This window comes from Cavia porcellus, unplaced genomic scaffold (genome assembly GCF_034190915.1).
Source record: "Cavia porcellus strain 051 isolate PalLab524CR breed Dunkin Hartley unplaced genomic scaffold, mCavPor4.1 scaffold_28, whole genome shotgun sequence".
Lineage (NCBI taxonomy): Eukaryota > Metazoa > Chordata > Mammalia > Rodentia > Caviidae > Cavia > Cavia porcellus.
In genome coordinates this window covers 7,489,794-7,517,564 of record NW_026947511.1, presented here as the reverse complement: position 1 = coordinate 7,517,564, position 27,771 = coordinate 7,489,794, and the positions used below count along the sequence as shown (strand labels likewise).

The following is a 27,771-nucleotide window of genomic DNA, read 5'->3' as shown; positions in this document are numbered from 1 at the left end:
AGTGGAATAGTATTCAGCCATAAGGAACGGATGCACCTTAGAACATACTTATTGAAATAAATATGACATGTATGTATAAATATTGTATTCATTGGTATGATAGGGAAAAATACATGTATTTTGTCCCAGGGAGAATGACTTCAGCCAAGCAATGACTCAGGCCACACCTGCCTTTACTTTAGCTAACCCACTGTGAGCCATTTTGAGTTGACTTTTGGATGTTTTAAGAAATTTTTGGTGTGCTATAAGGTTTGGGGTTTTTGCATGTTGACATCCAATTGTTTCAGGAAATCTATTTAGGGTAAAATCCTTTCTCCACTTAATTGCCTTTGTATCTTTGCAAGAAATCAATTGTCTGTTATGTGCATATCTATTTTTGGACTTTATATTGGTACTTTGTCTATCTTGATATCAATGCTGTTTTATCATGATTGATGATTGGTATAACTTAGTGATCACTCAAGGGATTGGGGAGGATTGGAGCTCTAACTCTGTTCCTTTATCAAAGTTGTTTAGACTAAAAAAAGAAAAAAAACCAACCTGGGCTACAAAGTGAACTCAAGCCCAGCCTGAACTGCATAGTAACACCCTGTATTAAAGAGACAAAAAAAAAAAAAAAAAAAAAAAACCAAGGAATGAAAAGAGTGAAATCACAGCAGTCTGCAGAAATACAGATTATCAATATCTACTTTGAGAAACTGTATTCTAGTAAAATGGAAAACACAGAAGAAATGGACAGATCCCTGGATACATACGAATTACCAAAGCTGAATCAAGAATATTTAAATATTCTAAATAAGCCTATATTGGATAATGACATTGAAGATGTAATTTAAAACCTACCAACAAAGAAAAGTGCAGGCCCCAATTCACTGCTGAATTCTTCAAGAAATTTAGAGGAGACTTAATGCCACTACTTTTCAAACTCTTTAATGAAGTTGAAAGGGAGGCAGTACTCCCAAATTCATTAATGGAAGCAAGTATTAATCTGATACAAAACCAGAGAAGGAGCCGACTGAATAAGAGAAAGAGCCATAGATGCAAAAATTCTCAATAAGATACTAGCAAACAGGATGCAGCAAATCATCAAGAAAATTATACATCATGACCAAGTAGGATTCATCTCAGGGATGCAGGGATGGTTCAACATGGGCAAATCAATAAATGTAATACACCCATGTTAACAAAGCCATGGACAAAAACTGCATGATCATCTCCATAAATGTAGAAAAGTATTTGACAAAGTCCAATACCCATTCATAATAAAATACCCTGCAGAAAATTTGACTAGAAAGTTTATCATTTGAGAGATGCAAATTAAAAACAACACCGAGATTCCATCTCATTCCAGAAAGAATGGCTGCTATAAAGAAATCAACCAAGTGGTTGGGATTTAGCTCAGTGGGCCAGGGCCTCCCTGGCAAGCATAATGTTCTGAATTTAATTTCCAATACAAAACAAAAGGAAAGGAAGGAAGGAAGGAAGGAAGGAAGGAAGGAAGGAAGGAAGGAAGGAAAGAAGGAAGGAAGGAAGAAATAAAATCAACCAATAACACATGCTGGCAGGGTTGTGGGGGAAAAAGGAATCCTTTTCCATTGTTGGTAGAAATGTAGACTGGTACAACCATGGTGGAATTCAGTGTAGAGATTCCTCAAAAAACTAAAACTAGAAGTTCCATTCAACTCATCTATTCCCCTTGTTGGTATCTTCTTAAAAGAATTAAAATCATCATACCAGAGTGATATATAAACATTCATGTTTATAGTGGCCAGTTTGTACTAGTTAAATCTTGAAAACAACCCAAATACATAGCAGCTGATGAAAAGATAAAGAAGATGTATTCTTTTTATACAATGGAGTACTACCCTTTCATAAAGGAAGATAAGCCTGCAACATTTTTAGCTAAACGTATGCATCTTGAGACCATAATTCTAAGTGAAATAAATTGGACACATGCATGCACTTATGCGTGGTTTCTCTGGTGTGAGAAACTGAAACTGTAAATAAGGACCAAAATGTAGCATAGATTTTGGGAAAGGGGAATAAAATGTTAAATGAGAAGGGGAATCAGGGGGAAGACAAAAAGGAAGGAAGGGACAAGAAAAAAGAATAGAAGGAAAAATGGACACAAAGTGTGTGTAAGTAAGAGGAGAAAAGAGGTTGAAGGGAGGGCAGGGGATGGGGAAAAAAGGAGCAACACAGATCACATACAAGTGTAAACACCGATGGTGAATGCTAGCACTGTGTATATCTAAAATGTACTGCTAAAATATTGTCAACAAACAGAATAAAGAAAACAAATTTAATGATTTAAAAATGACACAGTGGCTGGGGATTTAGCTCAGCAGCATAAATGCCTGCCTGGCAAGTGCAAGGTCCTGAATTTGATGCCCGGTACCAAAATTAAAAAAAAAAAAAAGATGACACAGTGGCACATGCCTGTAATCTCAGCACTCAAAAGGCTGAGACAGGAGAATTACAGCAAGTGCAAGGCCAGTGTAGGCTACACAGTGAGTTCAAGGCCAGTCTGAATTACATAGTGAGACCCTGTCTCAAAAAATTACATCTGTAATTCCAGCACTGAGGCAGCTGAGGCAGGAGGATTACCATGAATTCAAGGCCAGCCTGGGCTATATACCAAAACCCTATTTCAAAAATAATTTAAATAATTATTTTAAGGATGGAAGGTTTTTTTAGCTCACATTTTGTGACTGGCTCCATGGCAGGGTGGCGTGGCAGAGGGGCAATGGTTCATGGCTGCAGAAGACAGCAAAGGTCATGAATGAATCATGTTTGTCTAAAATCAAGGCATCTGCCGAGCTGCATCTCTCTTGAAAGCTCTAGAGAATCTCTTCCAGGTCTTCTCCTACCCACATTTCTTGCTTGTGGCTGCATCCTCCATCCTTAAGTGTTTGTCTCCAAAGTGAGGCACTGTGGCATGCACCCCTGAGGTCCCAGCTACACAGGAGGCTGATGCAGAAGGATGAAGAGTTCAAGGCCATTCAAAAAAAAAAGTTACAGACCAGCCTGGGAAACTTACCAAGACCCTGAGTGAGAAGGAGAGAGTGCCAAGGAGGCCCCACTCTGTCTGCTCGTCTCACGTCTCCGAGTCTCACCTTTCCCTCCCTCCTCTCTTCTTATGATCTTGAACCCACTCAGATAACCCAGAATACTTTACCCATAGGAAAACCCTTCCACTTGCAAAGCTTTTCTTGCCATGTAAGGTTAATTTAGTCATCAGTCCCAGAGATTAAGGAGGAAACATCTCAGGGGCATTATACTGTCTACATTAGGACTTCTTTTTGGCTTGTTTTCTAACTATACCATTCTTAGTTTCTAGATCACATAGAAAGCGCAGTGATTATCATATGTCCCAGCAATTCCACTCCTAGGCAAATATCCTGAAGGAGAATATCAAACAAGTCATTATACGCCTATGTTCACAGTAGCACTATTTACAGTAGTTAAGTACTGGACACGATCGAGTGTCCATCAACAGATGAAGGGATAAACACACTCTGGTATCCACACAGTGGAATACTATCCAACCATAAAAATAACGAAGCACTGATACACGCTACAATGTCAATGAATCTTAAAAACAAGTGGGAAAGCCAGACAGACAGAAAAAGTCATATATTGCATTATTCTGTTTCTATGAATGCTCCAGAAAAGGCAAATTGGTACGAACAAAGTAGACCGTTGGTTTCCAAGGGCTGGGGGATGACAGAGTTGGGCAGAAGTGGATGCTAATGGATATAAAAGATTTATTTCAGGGAAAATGAAACTGTTCTAAAAAATGATTGGGGTGATTATTACACAACACTGTGTAATAGTGTTTAAACAGAGGAACAATATGGCATGTGGATTATATCTAATAAAGCAGTTTTTGTTGGAAAAAATATCTGCATTTTGGATTCTTGCATTGATAAAAGATAGGAATAAACTGTATCCTTATTAGGCTCAGATTATATTCATATTCTGATGAAGACTTCTTCATGAGAGTAACCTGCATTGGTAGGTCCTCTTCTGAGTTGAAATGAATCAATGTTCTGAGCTTAGATCACTCTGTGGAGAAACAGTTCTAATAACCAAAGAGTAGCCTTAAGCTCATTTTTTTTGTAGTTGCATTTTTTCCTGGTTCATAAATACTTGATACTTACGGATACAGATTACACTTTTCCCATAAAACTGAAGGCTCCCAAAATTAAGAACAACCAGAGACAACTTCTGTACTCACAAACAACAAATAAAAAAACATAAAGCTAAATTTGAAAACAAAAGTCGTATCACACATTAGATGAGACAATAATCTGACACATTAGGAAAAAGGATAAATTGACAAATGCAAACTGGCTGAAAAGTACAGGCTATGGTTAATGAAAGAAAATATATTTATCTACAATGCTTCAAAGGACACTAATTGTATAATTTGGTTTAAACAATGTGTACAACATAAACAATGCATAAGTCCAGTCTTATCTAACTGGAAAGCAAAAAAGTTTGCAATTCATCTTCCATATATATCTAATATTATTTCCTGATATAAACTGTGAAATTTGAGAAATAATCACCAAAGAAGTGACCCATCCTGTTTCATTTAATGGGAGTTTTGTGTCATTTGCCTCTTCTCCACTCTTTTCTGGGAGTGGTGAGGGTGGGGCACACTTTTTGATTATGAGACCCCAAGACCCTGTCCATGACAATTAGGGTTCAGGTCCTCAATCCAGTGGGCACCCCGCTTCTCAGCCACCAGCTGGCATAAAGCTTGAGTTGATCACTAATGTTCACCCAGTTCAGTTCCGGACATCATCACCAGCTTTCAGAGGAAGATGGTCCATGATTTCCCGTTTCATCATGGTGGTTCGCAGACTCTGTTTCTATCCACACGTTGTTATCTGTGTTTCGAGGATCATCCACGTAACCTTTATAGACCACGAAACGCTCTTGCTGGAGTCTGTGCAGTTGTTTCTCTAGTTCCTGCCTCTCGGCTCCACATTTCTGTGAGGAGTCCCTGGCTTCCTCGCCAAAGGCCCTCTCCAGCGCAGCACAGACCTGCCCTCCCGCATTGACCATCCCTGCTGGGCGGCCCACTCCCCACGGCCCTTCCTTTGGATGGCTATGAACACCAGTGTGTTGTTTCCAGAACCAGCATGTGTAACTTTGTTTCCCTTGCTTTGTAACTTTGTAACTTGTTCCCCTTGCTTTTCCACCTGGTCTAGATGGGTCTGCCGGTGACTGGGGCCCAGCGTCCCAAAAGGCCACTGCCAACCAGCCCGCGGGCCGCGGGAGCTCGGGGCCTCCCGTTTGCACCTTCGTGCATCCTGCTGGCTCCTTCTGTCCACAGGGCCGTCCTTTTCATTAAGCAGAGAAGTCCCTTTCACCCACGTGGGATCTGCCCACGCGGGCTTGGGGCAGTGTCTCCGGCTGGACAGGGCCACCCCCGGCCAGCTCACTTTCTCCTTGGGGACCGGCTTCGGCCACCTGAGAGCCAGGGTCCGAGACGTCCGGGCCTTCTGGTCAGCAGCAGCATGCAAACCAGACGTGAGGAGGTCCAGAGGAAACCCCTCCGGAAAGCCGGCTCTGCGGCCTGGCTGGGGGCCGCTCCTGGGCCTGGCTGCGCAGAGGTCAGTACCGCTGGTCTCTGCAGGCGGCCTGCAGCCGTCCACAGCGCAGGGACCTTAGGGAGTTCAGTCTCTCTCCGCAGACTCAGGGCCCCCCGGGCAGGAGGCTAGTTTTATCTCATAAAGTCCCTTTGGTGGCCTCCTGGGCCTCCCCAAAAGGCGGTTTCCAACAGCCACTTCCAGGCGCTGGGACAGAGGTGTGGCCTCGGTGCAAGCCCAGTACTCACCGCCCTCCCACACCTCTGCAGCCGCTGTGCAAACTCCCTGGCTGTAGGAGTGAGCATCAATTTCAGAGATTTCAACGTTTGAATGGAAAGTGCCGGGGTTGAGACCTTCGTCCCTGTCACACCAATAAAGTTAACAAATGACAACAAACATACTGTCTAACTTTTACCTTAGGGAGGACAGAACAAATGTGGGGATGAGAGTGGACAAAATTACCTTCGTGGGGATGCTCGAAAGCCCAGTGAGGTGACATCATGGTGAGGGAGAACTCACCCAATGCACTGACCTGGTCCTGATGAACAATCTGGATATATGACGGAGAAAGTCTCAAAATTTAGGTTCATTATTCACTACACGAATAGTTTAGGCAAACTGCTTGATCTCTCTTTGCCAATGAGTGCACCGTGCGCTACATCCAGCACTTTGAGGCTGGACTGAGGATTTTGGTTAAGAGCAGTGCTGCATATACGCAAAAGTAGAAGCAACACTGAAGGTAAGAATTTGAAGTGAATCAGAAGTTCTACTCCTGCCTCTAATCCTGCCTCCACCGTTACCATCCTCTTAACATGGGACCTGCCTGAGCAGTCACTTAGCTGTCTTCAAGTTCTGTTCTGTGCAAAATGGAAATATTGATACCTTTTCATAAGGTTGCAGTGACAAGTGGGATAGTACATGAAAAGTTGTCAACAAAACTATAGGTCACAATACACACTTCTAGTTGTTATTGCTATGGTTAATTCACCTTTTTTACTCTGCACTTTGAAAACTATGTGATTAAAACAGAACAGCTGAAATGATTATGGGAATTGAGCAGCTTGCATATGAGGTCAGACTTAACCAACTTATCATCTCTCTGTCTGGAGAAATTTAGCCGGAGAAATAACATCATCTAATCCTGAAATGTTACATCAGGAGAAGAGTTACAGTCTCATTCACTACACAGAAGGAAACAACGCATGGGAAAAGTCTCTTATCATTTGACACAGATAGTTTTAGCCCAAGTTGAGTGTACACACTCTATAACTTATTGAAACTCAAACAATGTTTAACATTTCCCAAAAACTGGCCCCACATTACACCAAGCCCATTAGAAAAATAACCAGTAAACAAATGAGTTTATGACTAAATACATTTGAAGACTTCTACATATTTTATCACCCTCCTACTTTAGAAATTCAGGATTCACATTAGTGTTTTAACAATTCTATATAAAAACAAAGCAAGTCAACCTTAAATTGTTTAACTTGGCTTCATCCAGTAATTTCCAAACTAGCCATAGAATGCTTCTTTTGTGCAATAACTGGTAACATTTTAGAAGCATACTTTCTCACATTTCAAAATACCTATAATTAGTTGGGGGTGGATCACCAACCCCTTAAAGTTATAACCATCATCATTATGAAAAAAGCTGCTTAAACACTCACCTCATACCCTCATCAAGAGGTCTAAACTAGATGAGCTGGGTCTTCCAGAAAGCTTGAAACCTAGAAATAGCTGAGACCGTAGAAAACAAAAGAGCAGGAAATGACCGAAATCAGAGAAATCTGAGACCTGGTTGTCATTAATTATCATTTTCAAAAACAATTTGAGACTATTGTACACTATATAAATCCACAATACAAAGTACCACTGAAGAAAAAAAGATAATCACTAAAGGACACAGTTCTAACTCTGTAACTCTTGACCTCTTGTGCCTGAAAGTTTTCAATCACGGAATTCTCATTCTTCTGTGCCTCCTGGAAATGCATTTCAGAAAACTGCTAATATGAAAACTTAAACCCCTGGGGAGAAGGCACATGTGAATTGCTCATATTATAATTTCCAGGTATCTTAATTCAAGTCATAAGAAACAAACAAAGAAGCTTTGGGGGCTGGTACTAGCTTTCTCCCATCATAAGCTCTGTAACTTTGCTTGCGACACTTACATTTCTGGGTTTTGGTTCTCACTATAAAAAAGGAAACTGTTGGCCTCTGTTATCTACAAAAGTCCTTCCGGCTTTAACATTTTATGATTCTAGGACCTATAAAAACCTCATTATTAGAAGGCCAAGGTCAATTTTTGCTATGAATCAAAAAGACCAGATGTTCAAACATAAATAACCAGATGCTTGGGGGGAAACACACACACCCTTGAGGGAAGCCAGGGAGCAGAGGCAAGGCATGATGCACCACATACAACACAGAAGTGTAATGGTCCAAAGAATCCAGGGAACACCTGCAAAAGGAATTCAAGACTAGAAACAAGGTTTTTTAAATTTTTAGCATCATCAAAGGGTAGAAAATAGTTAAATCAGACCATTTGTTGATCATGGTGTAAACATGCGTAAAAAGAAGGTCATAAAATACTATAGAAGAGACCAAAAGAATTGTTTTCTGGGAGGCCACTAGACAGATTTCCTTTCTTAAACAGTCGAGGTAAAAATGTCTGAGGTAAAAAGAACCAAAAAGGGTAACACAGAATTTTCTGGTCTTACCCATGAGAAAGTCCTAAAGAAACTGTAAGAAATAATCAGAAAACAAACATTTGGCCTGCAATTATGAACTATGTGTGGATCAGGGATTGTCTGTATAATTCCCATTTTATTAAGAATACTGTATAATGGAAGACAGAAGAGGAATGATGAAGAACAAGGTGATTATGATGCCCAACCAGGGAAAAATTTCTGCTTTACTTTAGGAAGCAGAAATAAGTGGTGCTCAGCACGTTTATAAAGAATTAGTCATTATTTTCTAATGTGGTGTTAAAATTCCGGAAAGAAATCTGAAAACAGAAGGAAGTATTTTTATTTCTTTAAGGTAGTAATAATAATAATAAACAACAGGAAAACAGGTCATTTTCTATATTCTGTCTATCAGACTGGTATATAGGTTTTCAGAGTTTTGCCTCTTGCCTCAGCCACTTATCTGGTTGACCCCAGGCAAGTTTCTTGATTCTTATAAGCCTGACTTTTCTTACCTAAGAATAATAATTATATTTATGTTATAGAGTTAATATAATTCATTTAGAGAATTCAGGATAATGCTTGTTCCATAATAAGGCCTTGGTATATACTATTAATGATTATAACAGTTTTAAGCACTTTACACTTATTATCCCATTTAATTCTCAAGTACCCTACAAGTTAGGCACATAAGTAAGTAATAGCACCAGTGAACAGACTAAGAACTTTGTAGTTCATGGAACTTGAACATGCTAAGGTCATACAGCTAGTTATTAGTAAGTATTTCAGAATTGGAAAAGCTTGCCAATAAAAACTCACATTTTATTGATAGTCTAAATTGATGTTGAATATCATTGTATATAGAAAAAATAGCACTATTTTATTATAATTATAAAAAGCTGAATTATATTAAGATGGTTCTGCTAGGCTCCCTGTAAAAGAAATAGGCTGGAGACTCTGAAATTATTAGCAACATATTATAGCAGCACAGTTATAAAGTATAAATGCATTATGAGCTAGTTTAGACTAAAAAGATAAGGAGCGACAAACTAAAATGGAAGTGAAGGCCTGAAGACAAGATCATCTGTTCTAATCTAAAAAGGCCTGGTGGAACGGTGATCGCAAGCAGACATGGAGAAGTCAGAAGGGGAGCTGGCAATGGAGGGGTACATCATTAGATGTGTTTCAAAGACACGCACAAAGTGAACAGAGCATGATCTCAGTGTTTTGGCAACTCAAGATTCAGACACTAGCATTTCCACGCTCCCTTTTCCTCTTTTACAAAATAAAGACTTGATCTAGAATAAATCTTTGGGGTTACTTCCAAATTCCTAGGAAATATGCATGTAAAGGAAGTAAATATAGAAGCAGACTTCAGAGAGGAAGCAGCATTGAGGGATCAAAGCATGGGGTTATAAGTCTAGCTTTGATGTAAAAGAGGAAAAAGGGACAATTATTGACATTTAAGATTAGGGAAAATAACTTACACAGGAAAATTAATACAACTACACACAGAACCAAGACCAAACTAATGTAAGTAATCTAAAGAAAACGTGTAATACTGAAAGTCAGATAGCTTTTATTTATAGGAGATCCAAGCTTCAGTTTGTTTGATATGGTATTAAGGTTCTGGAAAAGTCCAGCTGTTTGAAAACTGTCTTCTTGACCCTCATAAATTATTGCTTGGGTTAGACTATTAAAATAAGCTTCTGTGAGTGTCCTTTTATTGTAAAATGTGCACTTATTTCCCATTCAGCTGTTTTCATGCTTCCCGGTGAATTAGTACAGAAGGACGATAACTAGCTACAGTCTGCTGAGGAGACAAAGATTCGAAGAGGCAGGGATCCTTTTGCTGTGTGTGGTATTGCTGCAGTCGGTCAATTAAACAGCACATGGGCATCGGTCTGGCCTCCACACTGAGCTAGGTTCTGGAGACAGAAGCCGAGTTGGGGTTTACTGCCTTATGGTGTTATAGTCAGTCCACAGAGTATATGCTGCAGGAAGTTTATGGTGCTGGCAGAGTTTTGAAAACTGGGACCGGGACTGAGAAAAGAAGAAAAGAGAGGGAAAAAGAAAATTGTTGGCTTCCATCACAATTGTTTTTTGCTTTGTAATTCTTTTCTGGATTTCTTTCTTTTCTTATTTTTCATTATCATATTTCCAGTACACAATATTCACAATCCCTGTGGGGTTAGAGTTGGCATATGCACATAATGCATTTCCTTTTCATCCTCTTCCCCCCGCTTCCTCCTACCTCAGCACTGGGATAACAGGCGTGCTCCACCATGCCTGGCAGCCCCCCCAAATCTCTTGATCCCCCTTCTCATTTGAGAAAAATATATCTCCATACTTCCTATTATCTATCTTTTAGTTTGCTCTTTTTTTCTATTTTGGGTTTCTCATATAAGAGAACCATGTGATATTTAATCTCTTGCATCTGATTTATTTCAGTTAACATTATGGCCTCATGGTCTCAAAGTGCACCCATTTCCTTACAAATGACTCAAGTGTATCTTTCTTTATGGCACAGGAGTACTACTCCAATGTGTGTAAATGCCACATTTTTTTTCCTTTCACAGAAAAAGTACAAATGACAAAAAAAGAAAGAAAGAAAGAAAGAAAAGGATGTTCAGTATTTCATTAGAGAAATCTAAATTAAAATAACACCAAGGTTTCTTCTTATCCCAGGAAGAATGGCTATCAAGAAACCAAATAATAACTGCCGGTTAGGCTGTGAGGGAAAAGAAACCCTCTAGATAGTTTTTGGGAATGTAAACTAGTATAACTATTATGGAAATCAGTATAGAGATTCTTCAAAGGACTAAAATTAGAAATCTGACCCAATGTTCCCCTTCTAGGTTTCTTCTCAAAAGAGTTAAAGACATCATAATAGAGTCATAAATTCATACCCATTTTGTTGTTTTGATTGTTGTTGTTATTCTGAGGCAAGATCTTGGTATGTGGTCAAGTTCAGGCTGGTTTTGAACTCCCTACATAGTCCAGGCTGGCCTCGAACTGGTGACAGATCTTTACAATTCTGTGCCACTGTACCCAGCTTCATCACAATTCTGGTAATATTATAGACACTCTGAATTTAAAGACTTCTTAGATTCAGTAAGTGCCCTTATAAACCTGCTAAAATTTAAGCTGATAGGTTTGACGTTCTATAGGCTAGAAAATAACAGACAATTCAAATTCCTTTACTCCAATGATTTCTTTTGGTCCTTTGAAATGTACATTAGTAAAATGTTACCACATCAGAATTTGTAAACTATATGGTTGACTGGACACCAATGACAAGTTCTAATTTTGAAAACGTTTATTTTAAATCACTCAATCACTACACAACAAGAACTGGATTTGATCCCCAGCACTGTCCTCCCCACCGAATGTTGGCCTTCCTAAAGCCACCAATCCCAAGTTATTTAACCAATTGAAACTGAAAAGTCTCAGGGGGAAGAGAACTTTAGATATAAATATAACAAAAGTTTAAAGCTTTAGCTAGAAACACAACAAAATTTTAAATTTTTTCTATGACCTCCACCTTTTTGGAAGAGGCCTTTGGGGGCAGAACTTACGGATTCAGCACCTTATTCTACCTCTGAGAAGTACATCCACCCAACTATCACTGCTTTTAACATTTTTACTTTAGGAATTTTAAAATATTTATACAAGTAATTCATTATTATTCTATATTGCTCAACAAGTAAAGCTCAAGGATGAAGTTGTGCAAAATAATAGCTCTCAGTTACAAACTAAAACAGAGATAAAGGGTTGTTCATTAGTTTTCTGTGGCTATACTTCGTTATACAAGAGGCAGGATTAGGGGAACACTTGTCTAGCATGTGTGAGGTTAATTTTCCATGCTCTCCGCCTCCCCAGAACTTCATAGTATGCTAACATTGCTGAGGGTGGTGGGGGAAACCAAATCTGGCAGGAGCAGGAAGCAGGAAATGTAAAGGAATTGGAGCTAGAAAGATAACTGAGAATTTCTTTAAACAGCCAAGCAGAAGAAAACCATATTTTCACAGATGGCATTAAATATAAACCATAAGACATAACTTTACATAATGCAAAAAATGCTCAGTTCAGACTTAGAAACTTGAGAGACTTGATTTGGCTGTAGTATTTACCAGGTGGATGGCCATAGGAAATATTAATATTTGCCTGTGTTCATTTACTAAGTACTGTGTATAGGCCAAGAACTGTGCTACCTGTTTACAACAGCCTAAATCTTGTCGCTTCAAATGCCATCTGTTGAACTCCCAACCCCAATGTAGACATTGGAAAATGATTAGGTCACGAGTATAGAGTTCTTCTAAGTGGGATTAGTGCTCTGAAAGAACCATACTTCAAAAGCCCTCTGCCATCCAAGTAGTTATTACCAATCTATGGAGAATGAGAAGGTTTGGATCAGACTGTTGGAGTTTAGGATTTAGAAGTATCTGTGCTAATAAAAGGAAAAAATGTAAAATAAAGTAGACGGTAGAAGGAAACACAAAGTCAGAGAACTGCCCCCAAAGTTACTGGACACACACACAAACAAAACCTTTATGTTATCGAGACTGAAGCCACCAAATTATATCCAGTGGTACCCGGATAAGAGGTGCAAAATGAAGATTAGATGAGACAATGTATGCAAAATATTTAACACAGTGTCTGAAAGAGTAACACAATGGTTATTCCTAATCTAATTGTCTTGATAGGAAGCTGGGCATATCCATGCTGAAGAAGGCTGCATCTTATGTGGCTCTTTGCCTATGAAACTGGGGTGAGAAGAGACTCTGTAGGGGAAAGACTTCCCTCATGTCTTCCACTTCTCCTGGAGGAAGGATTCAGCTTCTCACAGCCTCCTCTCTTTTTCCTAAAACTCTAGGGAGGAGATGCTCCCAGCAGTTAGTTGCTAATCTCAAGATTGTTTCACCCTTCCCTGGATGCAACTGTAGTTCTTTCAGTACTTTTGCAATTAATCTGCTGCATTAAATTATCACTATTGAATAATCTTGGAAGGAATACTTTCACTTGGAATCACCTCCGGAGTTTAAATGTGCTTTCCTAGTATGACCACAAGCAGCACATCTAGAGAAAGAAAGCCAGCCATGCCAGGCATCAAGAAGGGCTGGGGTCCATCCAGAAAGCACATTAGAAGTTTGATCAGTGACAAATCCACACTAGCTGTAGAACTGGGGAGCGGCTTTAGCCTAGATAATTATCTACAAAATGGTTCAATTCATGTCTATTCCTCCATGACTTGTTTTATTCACTTTGATCATGAGCCTTGGCTTAAGGAACATCTCTACAGAATTCAGTTTTATTCCTCCAAGGGTTAAGGGCCCATTGTGACTACGCAGGCCCATTGTTAGGTGAGGGGGGAGCACATACAGAGACATAGGGAAAAAATGGAGGGCAAGTTCAGTGTTTGGAAGTACTTGTTTTGGGCAAGGTAAAGTCGATCAGGAAACTTTCTTAATAAGAGTAGAACTTTTGCAGTCCCAGCAGAGCCGCAGATATAGAGAGACAATACAGTATTATTCTTAAAGTTTTCATTTCTCCCATCACCAGATCCCTGTTAACACCAGGTAAAGGGCAGAGGCATACAACTGATCCTGGTCAGACTGGTGCCAGCCACAAAGGGAATTCTGCTTCTGGAATGCACCGAAATGGCAGAGAAGCTGAGTCTAGGACAATTTGACAGGTGGAAGGAGCTATGAGGTTTTCCAGCACAAGACATAACAGAATACAATTGGAGAGTCTGAAAAAGGCACTGGAGGGTATTGTGTTTACATAGAGGCTCTGGGGTGGCAACTGGGCAGTGGAGGGTTAAAGCGCAGTTTGAGACTAAGCTACTGGAGTTCTAGGCTCCATGGAGTCATCTGAGATATCAGAGGCAAGGTCATTTCTGGGAGGGCAACTTCGACTGCTACTGGGAAAGCTGGATTAGAAACAGAGAAGCTAGAATTGGGCAGCTTTTATAGGAAGCTTCAACCTGGGCATCTCCAAAGGGACACAGTGTCATTTTAGTGGCTTATCTGTCCAAGGGCAAGCGGTGTGTGCTCACGCAAGGGGAGAGAGGTAGGGTGTACAGAGCTGTCCCTTTTTGCAGCTAGATGGTAAGAAGTCTGCAGCTTGTTAAGTTTTGAGTTTCTCCTTGCCAAGGTCGGGCCACTACAGGTGGGAGACCGAGAGCCACGGGTGAACGCTTGACTGCACGGCGGCCCCGGACAGCCACCGCCCTCGTCCCCTCCACGCCTGGACACTGCCGTGGGCCACGACCGGGAGGCGCTCCGGGAGCTGCGCAGCGACGGTTCCAGGAGGCCCGGCAGGCGGCGGCGAAAGGCTGTGGCCCAGTTTGTGTCCAATCAGGGAGTGCGGGCTGTGCCCCGAGCCGGGCAGCAATGCGTAAACAAACCCACGGCAACTCCTCCGCCCCCTTGGCGCGCCTGCCCTGCGCCCGTCGCCTTCGCCGCCGCCGGCTCCGCTCTCCTCTCGCCCGCCCGCGGCCCAGCCCCCCGCCCCGCCCCGCCCCCGCCCCCGCCGGCGCGGGCTCCTTCACCTACCGCCCCACACGCGCGCGCTCGCGGACCACGCGCCCCGCGCGGCCCGCCCGGATCGTGGCCTCTGGAGAGAAGGTAGGCGCGATGCGCGGAGACCGCGGCGGCTCGCCCGCCCGGCGCGGCCCGGGAAGTTTCTGGCGTGGCTGCTCCCCTTCGGGCCGGGCGAGGGGGGCGGTCGGGGCGGCGCGGACGGCTGTCGGGCCGGGGCTGCGCGGGCCGCGGGTCCCAAGTTGCCTGACCTGCGGCCGGCGGGGGCCGTGGGCTGCGCGGCGGAGCGCGGAGAGGAGCGCCGCGCGGGCGCGGGGAGGGCCCCGCGGAACTTTCTCGTCCCCACAGGGGTGACTGCCAGCGGCCCGACCCCGGGCAGCGGCCCCCGAGCTGAGGGACACCATGAAATGTGTTTAAGAAGCTGACGCAGTTTGTGACGCTCGCGGCTTCCTGACAGGGACCGGCGACAGCAGCGCCTTCGCGGAGGAGGGACGATGCGAGCCGGCGCTCGGGCCCTTCCCGCCCGGGAGCCGCGCGTCGGGGCGCCTGGTTAGGGGCCGCGGGCTCGGAGCGCCAGCGTCTGCCCCGGCCGGGAGCCGGGCCCGGCGGCGCGCACCGCTTCCGTTTTGGTTCGCTCGGGTTATTATATAAGATGTCACCCGGAGGAACGGAGCGAGCGGGAGGCGCGTCGGCGAGGGCGCGGTGGCCTTCCGCGAGGGGCCGGGAGAGTCGCAGGCAGGCCGGGCGGGACCACCTGTGCGCCCTCCGCGCCCCCTGCGGGCGGCGCCCGCGCGCGTGCCGGCTGGGGTACGTGGGCTGCAGGGACGCTCGGGCAGCGGCCGAAACGCGCGGTGTTTTCTTCGCCACCTCGCCTGGTTGCACACGACTCAGACCCGGGCGTTTGTACTTTAAAACATTTAATATTAAGGAAGCTGCGTGTGCGGCCGTCAGAGTACGCCCGAACGGGTGACTGTGTGCTCCAGGGCGGTGAATGAATCATCGCCCCGCGGACCGAGCTCGGATGATTCATGCGGGGTACACACACGCGCGTGTCCTCTCCGTGTGCCTCTGACCCGGGAGCACGGCCCTTTTGCAGTGATGACGCCTGAAGAGGCGGGGGAGAGTTATTGCCAAAGGGCGGCGCCCACCCCCTACTTCCACACTAACTTTAAGGGTGTCAAATTCCCCAATTTGCCCTAAGCCGAGTTCGGGTTTTTCTGGAAGGGCTACAAGATTCCACCTGGCTACATTCGTGAGTCGGTGGAGCAGCGCTGATTCGCTGGAGAGAGACTGGGTCCGTCTCATTCAGAATTTGGATGGTATGGAGCGAGGGAGGCAGGCATTGGACTCTGAGAGAATCTTTCTAGTAGTTGTGACCACTTAACTATCAAGTAAATTAGCAGAATTTTAAAGGAAGATGAATCTTAAGAGCACGTAAAGCTTTAGTAGACAGTCTTAAAGATGAAATTCAACTCCTACCCCCGTTAAATTCTCAAAGAACCTAGTTTGCCATTCACGAATACAGACGTTTCCCCCACAGTTACTATCCTTTAAACGTTAATTTGTTCCCACCCCACACTACATGTCCACTACCAACAGTAAAGTTTTCTCATTATTTACAGGGCATTCAAGTGGCATCTACCCATCCAAGCCCTCTTTATCATATTACTTACCTCTTGACCCTTTCTAAACTACCCACAAAGTACTATTTTGTTTCCTTTATCAAATTTAATCGCAGTTTGACATTATTTTGCCCAGGGTTCTTTAAGGTCTGCTCTCTTACTGTAAGAGTGTAAGCACGCCACTCAGACTGGGGAGGGGGGTTGTGGTGGGTGGCTTGCCAGTTCATGGCTGTAACCCTAACGTTTGGAACAATGCCTGGCATATAGTAGGCGCTCAGTGTTTGTTGACTAATGAATGAATTCTCTTTTCTTGGTTTCTTGGCAGGACTATATTTGACAGTTAAAACTCAGTACCTTTTGTGGGCAAGTCACTAAGGTGATACAGGTCTAATTTTCCTTTCATTTTCTTTTGATTTACTTACTTTCTTCTGTGTGCTATTAGTTTGCAGCACAATCTGGGTTAAGCATCCTATCCTAAAATGCTTAATAGAAAGAAGCAAAGGTATGTGGATCTTTGCCAAAATAAAGTTTATTCATTACTCTATCAGTTCATAAATGATTAAAAATATCTGCTGGTTGAAAAAAGTGATATGGAAGTAGGTTCAGCAGAATAAAATTCTCACACTCCTATGCTTTCATTCATTTGAAATACTGATCTTTCTATATTCCTCTCTCCCTGTTACCTGTGAGCCAATCTCAAATTTAGCTGCAGTATGGGAAGAGCTATAGTAGTGGCAATTTATATGAACTATTAATTTAACTAAATGAGTACAGAATTCATTCTGCAGAGGCCTTAACCCAAGTTGATTGTTGATAGCTCCACAGAAGAGTAGCTAAGTAGTTGTTTGAGATTGTTTTAAACATCTTAAATAAATAGTAAGGTATTACATTAAGGCTACACAATAGAAGGATTTGAATGTAGTGTTTAATATGCAGAGGAATAACTGTGATAAACTTTTTATTATTATATGTGACAAACCTTGGAAACATATTGATCAATTTCAACCGTAGGGCTTAATGAAACAATACTTTTAGAACTCAGTACTTCCACAAAGTCACTGCTAAAGAAGAACAGGTACTTTTCAATTTCCTTACCATAGTAGTAGCTGTGATCACTTTCAGAAGCATAATCTCAAGAATGAATTAGAGAAAACAGAGTTTAGAGCGGAAAGAGACTTTGAAATTATTTGACATAGTTCTTACCTTTTTGCCATACATTTACTGAGGAAACCAAGATACAGTGAGATGACTTGCTGAAGACTCAGGGCTGAAATTAGAACCAAGAATCCTGACTCACTCTGGGACTTACATTGTTGGAAGCCCCAAATTAGGCTGAGCTCTCTTAGGTGGAGAGGAATGGTTCCTGACAGTAGATTATCTTCCTCTTGCTTTTGCTTGGAGAGCAAAATCAGGCCTTATTTAGCTTTGTACTTGCCCATATCCTTTAAATATCTAGAGGATGAACAATTACTTGCTGAATGTGGTTGAATAAAAATTTTAAAAGTGAAAAGCAAGAAATTATATTTCTTTTCCAGATTCAAAGAAGGGTTTTTTCCCGACAAAGAATCAGAATTTTGGTAGTAAATAGCTTTATAACTTTTATAATAATAAAGTTACTGTTATATTTTCTTGTCTCCAAGATTTTAAAAATCAGCTTAAAACTTGTAATTATGCATATTCACTTAGCTGACGTAATTATTTTTTACAAAAATAGTATAAGACAAGAGTCAGAATGTCAAGTACATTTTGAACCTGCCACAGTATTAAATAGAAAAACCTATCTATACAACCAGATGTAATTTGAACTGAAACTCAGCTCTGCCTCTAATAAGCTCTAGTCTCCACAGCAAGCCACATAACCTTTTGGCAAGTTCTGTCATCTCTAAAGTAGAGAACATTGCCACCAACCTTGAAGGCTGTTGTGAGACTGGCATAATGTATCAATGGTCTGGTGTAAAGAAGGCCCTTAGTAAATGACTATGACACTGATGTTATCATGGGAGTCAGTTTACTCTTGCAAAGTTTGAGTTTTCTCGGCCATGGGATTGGTGACTAAGATGTGGAAAGGAGAATTAAATGATCTCCAAGGTCTTGTTCAACTCTGTGGCTTTATGAGCCAATTAAGAATGTATATTCCACAATTTTTGTTTAAAAAATAATCTCTATAGCTTTGCTATTTTTTCCCCAGTGGTGCTGGGGATCAAAGCCAGGGCCTGGTGTATCCGAGGCAAGATCTCTGCCAAATCCCCAGCCCTAATCCCTGTATCTTTGAACCAATAAAAAGAACTGCAAAAAATAACTAGTTTCTAGGTTTTCCTAAGAACTTGTTTTAATTAATTTTGATGCAGGTAAGTACATTCTCACTATTTTATGGTATATGAGGGATAAAGGGTTAACCTGAATATTCTTCCTTTGGCTTACAAACTATCAGCACTCTACAAGGAGCATATGATTTAATCAGACATAGACACCCTTTCTTTGAAAGGCTTAAGAGTCACATAGACTGGTAAAAAAGGTAACCAAAATTTATATTACATGGAAGAACTGTTAGACACAAAGAAAATACTTTCAGACTTCAAAGATTCCCAAATAAATTGGGAAAGACCTAAGTAGGGAATTTTGAAAAAGATCTTAAAGAATTGGTCAGGCTTCGACTGGCAGAGATTTGGAGACCAGCCCCAGTACTGAAATTTGAAGGAAAGGGTATATGTGTGTGTCCAGGATTGGAGAAAAATGTGGTTAAGCTAGAGTTTGAGGAGCAGCTTTCAGAGAGGTTAATGGAGAGAAGACTGCTTGGGAAGACGGGAGCACGTTGTGAAGCATCTTAAGTGCTGTAGGCCAACGAGCCTGCTGAGAACTATCAAAGATGCATTAATTAAGTGGGGAAATAAGATGAAAAGTGCCATACTTTGAAATTCATCTGTTTCCATTCAGCCTAGGATCTCAGTTAGGAAACTTAAAATAGCCTCTGAAAGAAAAGCAATGAAAACCTAAATGAGTGGGGATCTGGTAGATAGCTGAGACGTACATGTAAATACAGCACAGTTTATTGGCTAATGCGATGTGGTAGTGAGGGAGAAATCCAAGGTAGAAACTGAGTAATCCAGGATGGTACTGACAGGAGTTCAAATAGAAGCAGGGCCACTGCGGAAGCATCTGCAAGCCATGCTTAGACAGTCAGTATTTGTCTCATTAATGGAGGTGATTATGAGTGAGGGTTTAGATATGTTAATTCTTTGGTGCATATGAACTATCCAGATGGATGTGAGCCATTAAAAAGAGATGGGGCCTTCTGAAGGGAGGCTGGGAAACCAGTGAGCATGGTCAGGGTGTGTGAGTGAGAAGACTAAAGAGGACAGAGTCTTGAGAAAGCCGGTCTCTATGGACTGAGAGGGAAACAAAAGGAAGGAGTCAAGACAGTGAGAGGAAACAGGATGAGAACAAAGGAAAGATAGGATACTGAAAGATAAGGAAGAAAAATTTGGAGAACCCTGATAAGGTGGAGGGGCTGAGGTTGAAGACTTAGAAATGCTCAGTGGCAGTAGCCTTTGAAGAGCAAAGTGGATATAGAGGTCAGCTGGGCACCTGCCCAGGCCTGCATGAAAAGAAAATAGGAAAACAGAGCTAGTATGAACTCCATTTATTCAGACTGTGAAACTGGAAAGCATAGTAACTTGAGATAATGATGAAACTGTGTAAAAACAAAACTTTAAGGAGGGCCTGGGAGTGTTTGTGGGTGGAGCAGCTGCCAGTGGAGACAAAGGAATGAAATCAAAGAGGTGAAAAGGAGGGTAATCTCAGAGGAGAGAGTGACCTTACATCTGGATTGCCAGGACAGTTCTGGCTCACTCTTGTTATCCTAATTTAATTATGGGGTAATATTTGGACAAATAATTGTAATTTTTGTTCTAAAATTCTAATTTTTGTTCATTACATTTTTCGATCACCCTGATCATAATAAAGAAGTTATTTGTGGAAAAACATGTGGCAGTGGGGCTGGGGATTTAGCTCAGCGGCATAAGCACCTGCCTTACAAGCAGGCTGTTGTGAGTTCGATCCCTGGTACTGATAAAAATGAAAAAGACAAAAAAAAAAAAAAAAAAAAAAAAGTGGCAGTAAGACAACAAAAGAAGATAAAAGTTATATTAATCATGAAGGAAAAAATAAAACTATCTTCTTTGAGGATAACATGATCATATATATCTGAAAGACTTGGCAATAAAATGTCCTGGCACTGGTAATCAATTATAGCAAAGTTGAAGGATAGATAGAAGGCTTATATACAGAAATCCATTGCTTGCCTATATAGCAGAAATGAGCAATTAAATTTTGAAATTAAGAACACAGTATAAACTGGTATGGTGGCACATGTCTGTAATCCCAGAGTTTGTGATGCTGATGCAGAAAGGTTGTTCTGAGTTCGAGGCCAACCTGGGCTACAAAATGAGCTCAAGGCCAACCTGAACTGCATAGTAGTGAAACTCTGTCTCAAAAAGACAAAAAACAAGCAAACAAAAACAAATAAAAACCATGCCAACTATTTATATTAACATCCCCCAAAATGAAATATTAGATAGTAACCTAACAAAATATGTATAAGATCTACATGAGGAAAACTAAAATTCTGAGGAAAGAAATCAAAGAAAAACAAATGGAGAGAGATTCCATGATCATGGATAGGAAGACTCAATATTATCAAGAGTTTTCAACTTGTTTTATAGATTCAGTACAACCTCAATCACAATTCTAGCAAGCTATTTGAGGATAGTGACATACTGTCTCGGAAGTCTAAAGAGCCAAAAGAACCAGAATACCAACACATTATTGAAGAAGAACAAATTTGGCCAAGTGCATACACCTGTAATTCCAGCACTTAGAAGGCTGAGACAGGATTGCTATGAGTTCCAGGCCAGCCTGGGCTGCATAGTGAGTTTAAGGTCAGTGTGAACTACATAGTGTAACCCTGTCTCAAAAAAAATCTGATAACAAACCAACAACCAACATACTAAATGATCAGAAATTGAAAGCTTTCACTCTAAAATCAAGGACAAGACAAGGATACCCACTATACTAATCCTCTTCAATATAATTATGAAAACATTACTGGAGCAGTTAGACAAGAGAAAGAAAGAAAAAGCATAAGGATAAGAAAAGAAGGTAAATTATCATTATTTGTGAATGACATGATATTTTACATAGAAGACTCCCAAAATGCCACCAAAAGATTTCAAGATTTATTAACCAAATTCATTAGCATAGCAGGATACAAAGTCAAAACTCAAAAGTCAATAGCATTCTTGTATATAAATCACAAGCTCATTAAGAGAAATTAGGGGAAATGCACCTTTCACAGTAGCAAGAAGAAAAATGAAATACTTAGGAATCAGTCTAACAACAGAAGTTGTATGTTGAAATCTACAGGACTTTGAAAAAGGAGTTCTAAGAGAACATCAGAAAATGGAAAGATACCCCTTCTTGGGTAAGGCAAACTAATACAGTGAAAATGACTATTACACAGACTTAAAACTGTTACACAGATTTATTGCAATTCCAATCAAAATATCAACCACATACCTCATAGAATTAGAGGAAACATTCCTAAAAGTCATCTGGAACCAGAAGAGACCTAAAATATTAAAAGCAACAAAGGCAAGGCAGGGGCATCCGAATCCCTGACTTGAAATTATAGTACTAAGTGATAAAACAGCATGATAAAAACAGCATGGTGCTGGGAGGAAAAAACCCCAGCTCAGATCAGAATAAGAGAGGCACAAAAAACAAGGATGCCCAGCCACCCTATCTTTGACAAAGGAGCCGAACAGCTTCATTGGAAGACAGACAGCCTCTTTAATAAGTGGCACTGAAAAAACTGGCTTTCCACATGCTGAAGATTAAACCTACACCCGTATCTCTTGCCGTGTACCAAAATAAAATCTGAATCAAAAATCTATTAAAACAGAAACACTAAATCTGTTGAAAGAGAGAATAGGTAGAATTCTTGAAGACATAGGTGTAGGCAAAGACTTGATAAACTGACTGCACAGGAAATATTACTGATACCATATTTAAAAGCTTTTTCACAGCAATGGAAACCATTAACAGAGTGAAGAGACAACCCACAAAATGGGAAAAAAATTTACCAACTACTCCTCAGATGAAGGACTAATATCTATAATGTATACACAACTAAGAAAAGCCAAACTCCCCCCAGATTTAAAGACCCAATCCAAAAATGACCATCTGAAATGAATAGACATTTCTCAGATGAGAAAAATGAAAAAAACTGTTCAACATCGTTGGTTATTCAAGTGATGCAAGTTAAAACAGTGAAATTCCATCTTCAGAAAGAATGGCCGTTACCAAGAAATCAGTCAGCAAGTGCCGGTGAGACTGTGGGGAAAAGAAACCTCCTCCACTGATGGAAGTGTAAATTGGTACAACCAGGGTGGATTGAGTGTAGAAGTTCTTCAAAAAACTAAAACTTTGAAGTCTAGCTAGTCTGCTTGTTATCATCCCAAAAGAATTTAAAACATGCCACAGCAATATATGCATACTCGTGTTTATAGCAGCACAGTTTGTAACAACTAAATCTTGGAAACAGCCCAATGCCCATCAACAGATGAATGGATAAAAAACATGCCATTAGGAAGGATAAACTTGAGACATTTCTAAGTAAATGGATGCCCTTTGAGACTTATACTTTTTGTTAGAGTTTTCTGGTGCAATAGAGAAGCAGAAGAAAGAAAAAAGTGAAAGTGGCCATTTATTTGAGGAAGAAAAGGAGCACCCACAACCCATGGGGATTGGGCTTTCCCCTTCCAACAGGATACAGAAGGCAGAGGGTTATATGATCACAATGGTGCATGGAGCGGGCATTGATGATGTGTCAGGGACTGATTGGAATTTCCTTAACATGCAAATGGGAAAATAACAATTTGGGCCAAAGAAGGGAGGTAGGGAGTGGCCGTCAGGGCAAATGTTCCCCCCTTGGCCTTCCACCATGTTAGACCATTGCCATGACTGTACAATAATATATACTAGGCCAAAAACCTTTCACTTTTAAGTGAAATAAATTGGACACCCATGTTTAAATATCACATTGTTTCTCTTGTGTGAGAAACTGAAAGGGTAAATAAGGACCAAAATGTATACTAGATATTGGGACATAGGAAGAAAATGTTCAGGTGGTTAGGGGAACAGGGAGACAGGAGGGAAAGAAGAGGAAAGAAAAGAAGGAAAAAAATATAAACAAAGCTTTTGAAAATAAGGAAAAGAAAAACCTAAGGAAGGAGGTGAGTATGGGAAAAAAAATCATGATATGTTATATACAGTTACAAATTACCAATGATGAATATGATCATTGTGTATATCAAAAGTATACCAATAAAATTAATTTTAATAAACAACAAAAAACAAAGTTGGAAGACTTGCAATACTTTAAGACAAAGATATAGTTATCAAGGCAATGTGGCATAACAAAAGATTTTAAAAGTACATCAGTGGAACAGAATAGAAATCCTAGAAACTGACTGACATTAAGATAATCCACTGAATTTTGATAGAAGAGCAAAGGCAGTACAGTGGAGAAAATGTAATTTTTTCAGTGAATGGTGCTGAAGCCATTGCATATCCACATGAAAATAATGTAGACAGACCTTACTTCACAGGAAGTTAATTCAAAATAGATTACAGACCTGACTGTAAACTTTCAAACTTCTAAAAGAAAATAATAGAAGAACATATAATGACCTGAGGTTTCATAATGTGACAACAAAAGCTTGATTTACTGAAAATATATTGAGCTGAGCTTATTAAAACTAAAAATTCTGCCCAGCAAGAGAATAAAAATATGAGCCACATGCTGTGAGAAATATTTGCAAAAAAATGCACCTACTAAAGAGCTGCTATTTCAAACATACAAAGAACTCTTATAACTCAGTAATAATTTAAACACTATTAAAAAGTAGGTCTAAAGCCTTAACAGATACCTTACTAAAGAATATATATTGTGCAATTGGAAAATAAGCATATTAATATGTTCTACATCCTATTGCCACGGAATCCAGATCAAAACAAGGACATATCACTGTGCATCTGTTGGAGTGGCCCAAGTCTGTAATGGTGGCTTACCAAGTGATAACAGGAATATGCTTCAACAAGAGTTCATATTCATTGGCTGGTGGCAATGCCAAATGATATAGCCATTTTGCAAGACATTTTGGTAGTTTCTTAACGAAACAATGTACACTTACCATGCATTTCAGCAGTTGCATTCCTTGGTATGTTTCCAAAGGAGTTGGAAACTTATGTCTACACAAAAACTTGCACAGTGGTGTGTTTATTCTGCCTTTATTTATAATTGCCAAAACTTGGAAACATGCAAGATATCCTTCAGAATAAGTAAACTGTAGTATATCAGTATAGACAGTGGACTATTCAGGCTAATAAATTATCTATAAAGCCAAGAAAAGACATTAGAAAAAACAAGTGCCTATTACTAAGTGAAAGAAGAGAATATGTGACATTCTGGAAAAAAGATTAAACTATGGAGAGAGTAAAAAATAAATAAAAATTAAAAACTCTGCCAGGTGAAGAGGGATGGATAGCTAGAGCACAGATGATTTTTAGGGTACTGAAAATACTCTGTATGAGTCTATAATAGTAGATACATGTCATTATAAATTTGTCCAAACCTATGGGACAAATGTACCAAAAAAATTGCAAAAGTGATGAATGGATAAAGAGAAGTTAGAGTAAGAAAAAAAATTCTGAGTTTTAAGTTCTTAGTAGAAGACCTTAAATCATTTCTGCATTTGTGACTTTCTCCCACAGTACTCTGAAAATTTGGAAGTGGAGGAGGTAGGGGTATCACTGAAACCGCTGACTAGGTACAGTCTTCAGTTTAATGGGAAGGCAAGTGAAATGAGAACGTTGATAGGTTGGGGAGTGAGCAGGGAATGTGGCTGTTTCAGCAAGAGGAAGCAAAGGTGTAGCTGGGAATATGGAGAGGGGCTCTGGGGTGGTGGTAAGGGCAGGAGCATCATTCAGGGTATTTTATAATTACGAGGGGATCAGTTCTAAGTGTTGATGAAAACTCAAAGTGTAGCTCAGGTTGAGGATGTTACAGTGACCTAGGCCATTTGAGATAGGTCATTAGTCTTCAGTAACAATGAGGCCAAAATACCAAAATGGTTCTATAGTGATCTGAATATCAGTTTTAGAAATTATAGAAGATACTTATTAAAGCTTTTCAGAGCATTTGGTCCATAGAGTTGGAAAGTACCTTAAAGATAAGGAAACTGTTCCTTTGAAAGCTGAGGAAGTGCCAAAGTCTTTTAAATACTTTTTAGAAATATGAAATTTTCTCAAGACCACAGACACATGTGATGGAGCTGCCACTGAAAAACAAAAAACAAACAAGAAGAACTGGAGTCCTTTGCCCTGTAGGGGAAGACATATAATTAAAGTACCTATTGAACAAAGTCTTCAAAAGCATCCTCAATTTAAAAGGAGATTAGAACACCAGTGCTGAGGAGAACTATGGACAGAGTCTGGGTGACATCAGACTAAGAGGCAGGTGACGGCACCTTTGAGATTGACCCACAAAAAGCAACAATTAAAAAAAAAATCAGTTTAGCAATGAAGGCTGGATTGAAAAAGGACTTGGTCTAAAGCCCTGAACAACCTTATGCATTCCTCTTCCACTATTCTAAACTGTATGCAGAAAGTGTAAGGCTGCAGAGCAGAAATCCTTACCCATGTTTCTGCTTTCTGCTATCCAGATAGAAAAAAGGCAAATGCCACTTTATATCATTGGCAGAAAGGCTCAATCCATTTGAGAACTAAGATCCGTGTAACAGGCCCATAGTAGACACAGATAAATCGCTTCACTTCTATGGGAAAGAATGTGACGTACGATGAGATACCAAGACTTCAAGGGGAAATAACCCTCCTTTGAAAACAACCTGAGTGACATGTATTTCTTCTCCTAAATATAAGATTACTGGCTCCTCATGACTTTGTTGCTTGCATCTGAGTTAAACCAACCTCCAAGGCTGCAGATGGAAATGAATGTGATGACCAAGAACAGTTGGAGCGCAGGTCCATTTCACAGGCGTACTTGGCAGATTTCTTCTTCCTCACTGGGGCTGTCAGCTATACACACATATGACAGACACCAGCGTTGAGATGCTGTTCTTAAAATTGGAACTTCGGAAAAGTAAAAGGCTCTTTCTCCTTATAAAATCTGTAAGAAGCCCTTCTTACTGATGACACTTGCTTTTTCTTTTTTTTAGGTCTGGAGTTAAACATCCTGGTCTTACACACACTACGCAAACATTCTAGGGCTTTTCTCGCAACCCATAGTTTTTAATCTTACTGTTATAGGGCATACAGCGTCAACCGTGAAGCATAGAAACTTTTATTTTATTTCATTTTAGTTTAACAATTTTATTTTTGGTACCGAGAATCAAACTCACGACCTAGCACTTGCCAGATAGGAGCTTTGCCACTGAACTAAATTTCTAGCACAGGAACTTTCATTGTAAATAAAATGTTTTGAATAAAACAAAAATACAACTATTTCAGTGTAGTGGGGACACTGATTTAGGTTTTTAAAATCAATCACAGCAACTTCTTTCTCCATGTCAGACTGTGTAGGATTCTGGTAAAGTGAAATGGAGTACGTTTCCTGACTAATGAAATTTTTGCCTTCTTTTTTAACTTTAAAAAAAAGCTCTAATGTAAAATATAACAAATATTCATAAAACTTTTGAAATGTAAATGAAAACTGTAATGAATTATAAAAAGTGAGCATTCGTGTAACCACACCCAGCTTAAAAACAAGACTAATTTATGTTTTTCCCGGTGGAAATCTTTTCTCCTGTTAGATGGCTTGAGGGTTTTGTGTGTGTGTGTGTGTGTGTGTGTGTGTGTGTGTGTGTGTGTGTGTGTGTGTGTGTTGGGGGGTGAAATGGAGGAAGTCGTGAGTAATAGCAGAAGACACTAAATTTTGGCAGGTGCAAAATAAGTACTCTTTTTGAATAGAACTTAATCGGAGGTTTGGTGTTAGTGTTTTATTATATAGCCACTCCTGGAATTAAATGTATTTTATAGCTATGAATTTAGTGTTTTAGGACAAGTGGGAGGTTTTCAGGCTTAAAGATCAAAAATCTCCAGTTAACTATCTTCAGATTGGTTAACTGAAAGTAAAAAGGTTTTGACCCTTTTACCATGGCAGATATCCTCATTTTGATTACTTTTTAAATGTTCTCATCTTCCCTCTTTTGCTTATCGTTGGAGGCAGCACAGTCAAGAC

The 27,771-nt window shown here is 40.5% G+C and overlaps 2 protein-coding genes and 1 pseudogene across 2 annotated transcripts in view; 1 reads left to right on the top strand and 2 right to left on the bottom strand.

Moving 5' to 3' along the window:
* Window positions 1-4,597: 4,597 nt before the first annotated feature.
* Window positions 4,598-7,278, bottom strand: LOC134473857 (ADP-ribose pyrophosphatase, mitochondrial-like; annotated as a pseudogene).
* A 2,571-nt stretch (window positions 7,279-9,849) lies between these two features.
* The window catches only part of LOC134473856 (basic salivary proline-rich protein 3-like), a 34,145-nt gene continuing 16,223 nt past the window's right edge, over window positions 9,850-27,771 (bottom strand). Inside the window, exons 4-6 of the mRNA XM_063239554.1 lie at window positions 17,434-17,585; window positions 14,848-15,738; window positions 9,850-10,333 (exon numbers count right to left, since the gene is read on the bottom strand). Coding sequence (XP_063095624.1) covers window positions 10,244-10,333; window positions 14,848-15,738; window positions 17,434-17,585 — 1,133 coding nt within the window. The 3' untranslated portion in view covers window positions 9,850-10,243. The remainder of the gene's footprint in view (window positions 10,334-14,847; window positions 15,739-17,433; window positions 17,586-27,771) is intronic.
* The window catches only part of Pcgf5 (polycomb group ring finger 5), a 116,098-nt gene continuing 103,113 nt past the window's right edge, over window positions 14,787-27,771 (top strand). Inside the window, exon 1 of the mRNA XM_063239427.1 lies at window positions 14,787-14,919. The gene's annotated coding sequence lies outside the window, so the exon portion shown is untranslated. The remainder of the gene's footprint in view (window positions 14,920-27,771) is intronic.